Source organism: Myotis brandtii, unplaced genomic scaffold (assembly GCF_000412655.1).
Source record: "Myotis brandtii unplaced genomic scaffold, ASM41265v1 scaffold803, whole genome shotgun sequence".
NCBI classification, from domain to species: Eukaryota; Metazoa; Chordata; class Mammalia; order Chiroptera; family Vespertilionidae; genus Myotis; species Myotis brandtii.
In genome coordinates this window covers 245,093-253,820 of record NW_005371234.1, presented here as the reverse complement: position 1 = coordinate 253,820, position 8,728 = coordinate 245,093, and the positions used below count along the sequence as shown (strand labels likewise).

Here is an 8,728-nt window from a genome sequence, read left to right as displayed (position 1 = left end):
TCTGTGAATTTACCTTAAAACATCCCTGAATACTTGACCTCAAGCCCAGTATAGAGGAGACACTGACTTAAATGGCCACTGCCATTATTTTCCTCCATGAGAGAGAATTCCTGGGCTGACCACTCGTGCAGAAGGAGCTGTCAGGAGCATCTTCTCTCCTCTGTTCCTTCCTGGATACCTGACCTCCCTCTGGAGTCTCCTAAGTCCCTCAGAAGAGTCAGCTAATGATACGGGGTATTTTGTGCTCTCCTGACACCGCCTTAGGTGAAGGAATAGGCTCTGTCCCTGAAATGATGTGGCTCTTGGGGCTGAGCCCTGGCTGGTGAGCAGGAGTAGAGCCCCTGCTCCTACCCAGCCCTTCCAGGAGGTCAACCCCAACCCAACACAGGCTCCCCAGGTTCCCTGGAGTCAGAAGCCCTTGGACAGGGGTGTGGGAGGTGTTCCCAGGCTGAGCTTCTCTGTGAGGATTTCAGAGTCCCCTCAGGCCAGACCCTGACCAACCTCTGCAGGATCTTTTTCAGTGTCATGGTCATGGGGAGGGGGCTAGGGGCTGGAATGAGATTCTCTTGAGTCTCCCTCTGCTGAGTCACTCCCATCAGACTTCTTTGTGGAGAATATCTGCAGGGATGGAATCTGGGAAGGGAACTCTGATCTTAGGAAGTTTGTTTCCACTCTGTGTGTCTTGCACTAAATGTCCGAAACCAACCTGGAACATGGTGCAGAGGGGGATCAAGGCAGAGTCCAGGGCTGTCAGTCCTGTGTGTGAAGTAGAATTCACCCACCTGAACCCAGAGGTCAGAAAGCAATCACTCACGGTATACACGGAGCTGTCCAGTTACTTGTTTGCTCTGAAAATCTTTGTCTATGGCTTGTAGGGTGTAGTATCCTGTGTCCTTCAAGGTGATGTTCTGGAACAGGAGGGATCCATTGGGGTATATTGTCTCTCTACCACTGTATGCAGGTCCGAGGGTAATTTTTTGAGTGTCTATTACATATGATACAATTTTATGGCTGTTGTCCACCTTTTCCCCTTTGTACCAGTAATAGCCTCCAAGATTCCCAGGCAGATTGTGGACACGGAGAAGCACATCCTTCCCTTCGGCAGCGTTGGGCGGCACTGATTCAATAGTGAGCTGGGCAGTGGTGGGCAGGCTCCAGAAGGTTAAGAGTGAGGCTAGGAGGGAAGAGAGAAATTGATCAAGATTTGGAGCTATGTATTGGGAAGGAGAAATGAGCCCTGGTCCTAGCAGGTCTCTTCATCTTTCAGCCTTAGTGTGTGTGTGTGTGTGTGTGTGTGTGTGTGTGTGTGTGTCCTGTGGTCAAGTTCAGCAGCGTTGCCACCAATACTTCAGCACCTCTGACCTTATTTCCTCTGTTTTGAATACTGTTACCAAGGTGTCTGACCTCAGACCCCTGATGATACTCAGGGGTGTCCTTGGGAGACCCCTTCCGTGATCACCTCCTCTAAAGACCACTGTCTTCACTTTCTGGCCTGCCCCTGGGCTGGTCCCTGCATGCCACTTGTGGGTACCTGATATCACATCTAGAGCTTCCCCTGTCTGCCTCCTCCCCATAGAACATGACCTTCATGGGGAAAGGGGCTTGTCTGATCTTGTTGCACCCCAGCGCCTGCAACAGGCTGTAAGTACCTGTGGGTGAATGAGTGAGTGTTGAAGGGTCCTGCACCTCCGGGGATGTAACTTCCAATTTCTGAGCTTTGTGGTAAGGACAATGTTTAGTGCCCCTGGTTAAATTTCCTATCTCCTCACATAAATTATTATTATCAAAAGTTTTCAGCATTCAGCTCTCAGTGATGAGTAAGTTGGGAAATGAGCAGCCATTGAGGTTTTCCTGTCCCTCACCACTTCCACATCATTTTCCTGTTGCCGGTTCCCTCCCCCATCCTACTCTGCTCCCCTGTCTTCTCCCCTCAAGGCCAAAAAGAAGCCTGCCCCCACCCCCTTGTTTTGTCTGAGAGCCTGTGCTCCCCAGGAGTCCCCAGCTAGTCTGTGCCTCTCCTTCTCCCATCCACCACCAGGTATTTGTCCCCTCTCACCAGCCAGCAGGAGCCCCTGCCAGGGGACAAGTCCTCTGTGTGCAGGGGCTGAGGGGGACTCCATGGTGTCTGTTGCCTGCTCTGTCCCTCCCTCTGTGGGAAGAGCTTGGAATCCAGAAATGCTCACAAGCACTGCTGTCCTGATGGGTGAGATGTGCTGTTCCTCCTCCCTGTGCGCTGAGCCTCCTCCTGGGCCAAGATCACTTCCCTGGTCACATGGGCCAGGGGCGGGGTCTGTACCCAGGTTCCTCCCTGCCCTCCCCTTATTCCTGCCTCCCCTTTTCTTTCTTCTATATTTGCATTCCCTGTAACTGCTGAGGCTTCTACCTTCTTCCCCAGTGACTCCTCCCCATGTAACACACACACACACACACACACACACACACACACACACACACACCTTGCTTGTGTAGTAGGCAGTTAGGCCTGAGCAGAGTAGGACAATAGGCCAGTAGGGAAGGTCACCAGAATGGAAATCCCCGGGTACCTAGCAATGTGCAAAACTGGACTGGGGACTTGCCCCCTTGGTAACCTTTCCACCCTGAGCATATCCTGGTTTTGCAGTTTAGGCCCTCTGACCTTTCATATTACTGGTCATGCGGTTCTGGCCCTCCCCTGACCTTTCCTCCCCTGGCATGTTCTTAGTCATGTGGGTTAGATACCCTTAGAGGGGAAGAAACCAGAGGACCTAAGAATAACCCTTCAGCATTAAGCCCCCAGGACAATGAGGTCCTGACTGGCATCAAATACATCTCAGCTTCAGTTGTATTTCAGCTCCAGAACCAGAAAAGCAGCAAAATCGGATTAGTCTGGACATAGCTGACATCAGGATCTACTGCATCGACTAATGGCCTTTGACCCAAAAGGACACACCTGGAAAGCCGATGAATATTTTATTGGAATCCTCCCCTGAGACCTCCAGACAACTACCCTCAAGAAGAAGGACCCAGTGTGGCTCTTTCTCTCTGGAACACATCGTGGCTGTCCCCACTCCTTCTTTCCTCAAGGCTCTTATCTTTGTTTTCTTTCTCCTAAGTTCCAAGGGTCCTTCTTTTGCTGCTGTAACTAGTTTCCTGAGCCCATTTCTTCTACAGCTCACTTCTTCTACCTCTGTGACTTTCTAAATAAACTCTCTCTTATAATTTGAGTTCTTGACTCTGAATTCTTCTCTTAACTGAACTCAACAACAAAGGTTGCTGAACTGAGATCCCATCTAACTCTGCAGGTTAACCCCTGGTTCCATGCCACCGCTCACAATTGGACAAACAGAAGCTTGGGGTGTACGTATCCAGGCCGTCACCCACAGCTCTGTGTGGAGTTCACAGTAGCCTTCCCACCACCTTCTCTCATCCCCATTTGGCTCTTATCTTCAGAGCAGTAGCCTGGGGTTACATCAGGAATTCTTGTCACAGGGATGCCACCCCATTGTGTATATATCATCTATGGAAATTTCTAAAGATTCAATACCCAGGGGACATCTTAGAAATGCTGCTTCGGCAGCTGCCCAGCTCTAGTAGATCTCCAGCCAGAATGAGACCCCAGTGATGTGGATGGGAACTCCCCTCCCCATCTCCTGTGCATAGGGAGGGACTGCAGGTCCTGCTAAAAATGCAGATTCTAACTCATGTGGATGAAAGGGGCCACATGTTAACCTGACAAGCTCAGGGAAGGCCTGCATGGCGGTTTTGAAAACTCAGAGACCTAAAGTAATCACAAAAGATGGTCTGAAATTAAACTTTAACTAAAAGCAGTTATGGTGGGTAGTTACATCCTAGGTTGGTATCTTCACTGACAAGGTCAACCATTACCTTAACTGAGCCTATCTGTCTTTTTGCATCTATGATAACATATCCTTGAAATGTCAGAGTAACTTGTAACTTCCCTTTTCCCCAACACCCTGGGGCACAACCTAATGTGCCTGGGCACCAGGACAGATACCACAAATTCCTTCATTTTTATTGTTATCATGTTAGTTGTTGACTATTAACTATTAACTATCCTGCACCATCTAAGTATGTGTCTATTGTTTTACTTTTTATCCAATTCCAGAGGTTTCCCCACTTTGCTTTCTCCTGTCTCTCTAATCTTTCACCAATGGATTTTATGTAACCCACTTATGTCCCCTCCTGTGTTTGCAATGTATAAAAATAGGTGAAAAAAACTGCCATTCTCTGGAGCAGTATCCCAACTTGTTGAGATACTGCTTCCCGGCCATTGTCAACAGTTTGGCTTAAATAAACCCACACAAATTTTTACAGGTTCAAATGTTTTTATGTTAACATTACTTGGCGTATTCTCAGCAGGACTGCACAGAAGCTCACCCAGGACCTTCCAGCATACCCAGACCCGGTGCTAGGATCCAGCAAAGGGCCCATTGAGCCTGCTGGTTCCCCACCCGTTGGGTGAATGTGGGTGACTTGTCTTTTGGATCCAGGATCTTTCCTTACTTTTGTTTGAGGGTCTGGCTTTATTTGAGCTGTGTCTTAAAATCATTGAGGTGGAATTAAAGTTAAGGGTTTACAGAACTCAGGCTAAGGCAGGACTGGAGGAAAAAAATGGGTGGCTGGTTTTTATTTTGGCTTTTTAATTGGAATTGCTTTCTGAGAGTCTGAGCAAAAAACCTCAGCTGTATAAATGAGCTGAACTCATCAGCTCATAAGATATAGAAGAACATCCTCCCTGTAGTACAATTGTTGATTATTCATAGGTGACTAAGAATCTTTTTGGAGGTGTCAGTGCAGGAGCCCCATAGGGAAGGCCCAGCTCAATTGTAATTAACTAACTGGCTTGTCTATGGGCCACCCTAATGCTTGGTCTGCCCGTGCCCGAACACTTCCTGTTGTTTCAGACAGCTGGGAGAGAAACTGAGGTCACACTTGACCCACTACATAACATATCCTGGAGATTTGCTCAGACTACAGATATCCAAAAGAAAAAAAGAAAAAATAACATGGCAAATTGTTCCTCCAAGGCTAGAAGCTCCCAAACCCCAGCCCTCATTTAATATTCCTGTTAGGAAGCCTTTACTTACAAGTGCTTTACAGAAATGGGAAGATTTAACTAGAAATTATCAACTTAGAAATAGCCAAAATGCAGTTGTTTTGGAGTATATACATTAATATTTTGCATGCAGAAATTAGAAAAATGTAGGCTCTGAAATGAAACTGAATGACTATATGGGAAGCATATCTTGATTTGGAAATTAGAAGCTTCTAAGGAGAAGCACAGAAAAAATAATTCTTCCAATAAAAGGAAGGAAATAATAAGAAATTTTAGAGACTGTCTCAGAACTGTTCTGAAGTTAATAAATGTCTACACCCCATTTCCCCCACTTCCTTTCCAACCTTCCTTGTATGGACTTGCCCTTTCCTCTTCCTTCTTTCTTCCCCTTCCCTCTCCTCTATTACCACTGACTTGAAGGAAAATGAGAATAGGAATTCTAACAGCTCCCTTTGGAAAAAGCTGGTCTCAGCTAGAGAGGAACCAGCAATTGTTCCCGACTTTATCTGGGACCCTGATGGATTCACAAAAATTTAACTGTTAGAACAATCCTGTCTATTCTGACCTATTCCAACTAATACAGCCACTGGTTTCTGAGAGCAAAGCAACAGGATTACTAAATAAGGTCTGCTGTGCAACCGGAGAGGAGTCTTTTGCAATAAAAAGCGAGGTCACCATGAGAAAGACTGTTTAACAAGGAAATCTGAAATGTGATTTACAAAGAGGAAACAGAAGCAAACATAGGGCAGCTCCAGGACTATGAGAGGGTATTTTCCCCTTCTCCTTACTAATATGTTAGGAGAAATTGAAATTATCTTAAAAGGGGACATTACTAAGGCCCTTGGAGTTATTGGGGCTATCTTATCTGTTCTTAACCCTACCCGTCTAGGTTTCCCACTCCCTCAGAGTAAAGCTTCTGTACAAATGGTAGGGGTGTCTAAGCAACCAATGGCTGTTTTAAAATCAGAACCTGTCCCCTTTCATTTAGGGCCGTGGTTGGCAAACTGCGGCTCAGGAGCCACATGCAGCTCTTTGGCCCCTTAAGTGTGGCTCTTCCAAAGCCTTAGGAGTACCCTAATTAATTTAATAACACTGTACCTAACTATATAGTTTAAGTTTAAAAAATTTGGTTCTCAAAAAAAATTTCAGTCGTTGTACTGTTGATATTTGGCTCTGTTGACTAATGAGTTTGCCAACCATTGAATTAGGGCATGTTAAGGGACAGCATAATTTATTGGTCAATTCGGTCCCAATTCACCTGATAGATATTTTAAAATCAGTGATGCCCACATGTCCTTCCCCCCTCGACCCCACCCTGGCCCAGAAAGCTAATATGTATTTAGAACTAAATGAAACAGATTCTGAAACAAAAAGGGAAAATGATTTTAAGGGAACCCCCAAGAGGAAACTAATCTTGAGACTGACCGAATGTTTGCTAACCATCTTTTCATTATTAACTTCCATGAGAGTGAGAGAGAATGCTTAACAGGAGACCTGTTCTACTCAGAATGGCCCAAACAGCCAAGCCGAGAGACTTGCAGAGATGTTTAACCACTCTTCCAAAGCCTTAGGAGTACCCTAATTAATTTAATAACACTGTACCTAACTATATAGTTTAAGTTTAAAAAATTTGGTTCTCAAAAAAAATTTCAGTCGTTGTACTGTTGATATTTGGCTCTGTTGACTAATGAGTTTGCCAACCATTGAATTAGGGCATGTTAAGGGACAGCATAATTTATTGGTCAATTCGGTCCCAATTCACCTGATAGATATTTTAAAATCAGTGATGCCCACATGTCCTTCCCCCCTCGACCCCACCCTGGCCCAGAAAGCTAATATGTATTTAGAACTAAATGAAACAGATTCTGAAACAAAAAGGGAAAATGATTTTAAGGGAACCCCCAAGAGGAAACTAATCTTGAGACTGACCGAATGTTTGCTAACCATCTTTTCATTATTAACTTCCATGAGAGTGAGAGAGAATGCTTAACAGGAGACCTGTTCTACTCAGAATGGCCCAAACAGCCAAGCCGAGAGACTTGCAGAGATGTTTAACCATGGCTTGCTACACATGCCTCTGTAGATGGGGAACCAGGCCACAGTGCCTTGAGAGTCCCCTTTTCTTTTGGGGTACAAACGTTTCAATTGGGAGAAATTTGACTCCGGTCCTCCAAAGGGAAAAAAAAAAGGCTAATCTTTTTTTGCAACATAGCCTGGCCCCACTATAAAGTGGACAATGAAGAGGTTTGGCCAGTTAATGGCACCATTAAGTTTAATGCTACCCTGCCTGCAGCTAGACCTGTTTTCACCACATTCCCAGGGATGTGAATGGAGAATGAGGCCTACTTAGATCAATGTGTCTTTTCCATTCCTGTAAGCAGTTATGAGTCAGCTATATGCTACCTGTAAACTAGATCTCTCTGTAATTGCTACAGAATCTCAGAGAAAAATATACTCAAATAAAAAGAAACATTTCAAAATGGATGAATTAGTTCTTCCTTTTGCCAACATTTGCCAATCCTTGAGGGATTAAAGTACTGTTCTTGTTTTACTGTGCCCTGTTTTCATCGTCAGAGGTGTGGCTCCAGAATATTAAAGTCCACTAAATCATTTTACATTCCCCTATTCAGCTCAAAATGCTATAATTGGCTTTCCAAATCCAAAGTCCCAGGACCTTTGAGATGCAAGTATCAGAAACTCTGGTCTGGGCCATTTTGAAAATACAAATCTCTATAAGCTGGAATTACAACTGAAATACAGAAAGACTTCCTGAATAATGAATGGAAAACTCACAGGAGAGAAACCTGATACCCAAGGACCGAAGGTGGAGACTGCATATAAAGGGACAGTTAATAGAGATTGGTAGGAGGGGCAGATGCCCAAAAGGGCTGGCGGGGCACCCACAAACAGCAACTGAAGTCCTGGAGAGATATCTCAGCTGTGTGTGTGTGTGTGGGGGGCGGGGGTGGCTGCCACTATGAACTCTGGGATCTAATCCCCAAGCTGGGATCCCCAGCAAAGAGCACCAAATCTGAGGGTACCCACATAACATCTAGCTGTGAAAAGCAGTGGGGTGCTATCTGCCAGGGAGTGGCAGCTGAAAGTTTGGGCACCTTCTTGAAGGGCCAATGCACAAAAATTCCCTGTGGAGCCACCCACCTTGTGCTCTGGCAGAGGATGGTGAAGTGGACTGGAGCTTTGAGAGCAGAATTCCGGTCTGAGGGTTTGGGGGATAGAGCTCAGAAGGCAGATACCCCAATTTTCCTCAGCTGAGTCATTCTCTCACACAGTGGAGGACATCTTTTTCACATAGACATTTGTTTTGCATAGGGGGAAGACAGTCGACACACCATATTGGAAAACACCTTGCCCTGAGGCCACTTAAGACTTGCAAATCAAAAACAACAATGAGGTGCCATCTCACACCTGTCAGAATGGCTATCATCAACAAATCAACAAATGACAAGAGCTGGCGAGGATGTAGAGAAAAAGGAATCCTCATGCACTGCTGGTGGGAATGCAGACTGGTGCAGCCACTGTGGAGAACAGTATGGAGTTTCCTCAAAAAATTAAAAATGGAACTCCCATTTGACCCAATAATCCCACTTCTAGGAATATATCCCAAGAAATCAGAAACACCAATCAGAAAGGATATATGCACCCCTATGTTCA

At 45.5% G+C, this 8,728-nt stretch overlaps 2 protein-coding genes across 5 annotated transcripts in view; both read right to left on the bottom strand.

Moving 5' to 3' along the window:
* LOC102249504 (carcinoembryonic antigen-related cell adhesion molecule 6) overlaps positions 1 to 2,244 on the bottom strand; it is a 68,370-nt gene extending 66,126 nt beyond the window's left edge. For all 4 annotated transcript variants that reach the window (XM_014531439.1, XM_014531440.1, XM_005883909.2 and 1 more), the window contains exons 1-2: positions 2,057 to 2,244; positions 815 to 1,174 (exon numbers count right to left, since the gene is read on the bottom strand). In XM_014531439.1, the coding sequence (XP_014386925.1) occupies positions 815 to 1,174; positions 2,057 to 2,120 (424 nt within the window). In that variant the 5' untranslated portion in view covers positions 2,121 to 2,244. The remainder of the gene's footprint in view (positions 1 to 814; positions 1,175 to 2,056) is intronic.
* LOC102239899 (carcinoembryonic antigen-related cell adhesion molecule 1) overlaps positions 1 to 8,728 on the bottom strand; it is a 76,487-nt gene that overhangs the window by 7,077 nt on the left and 60,682 nt on the right. The gene's annotated exons all lie outside the window — the stretch shown is intronic.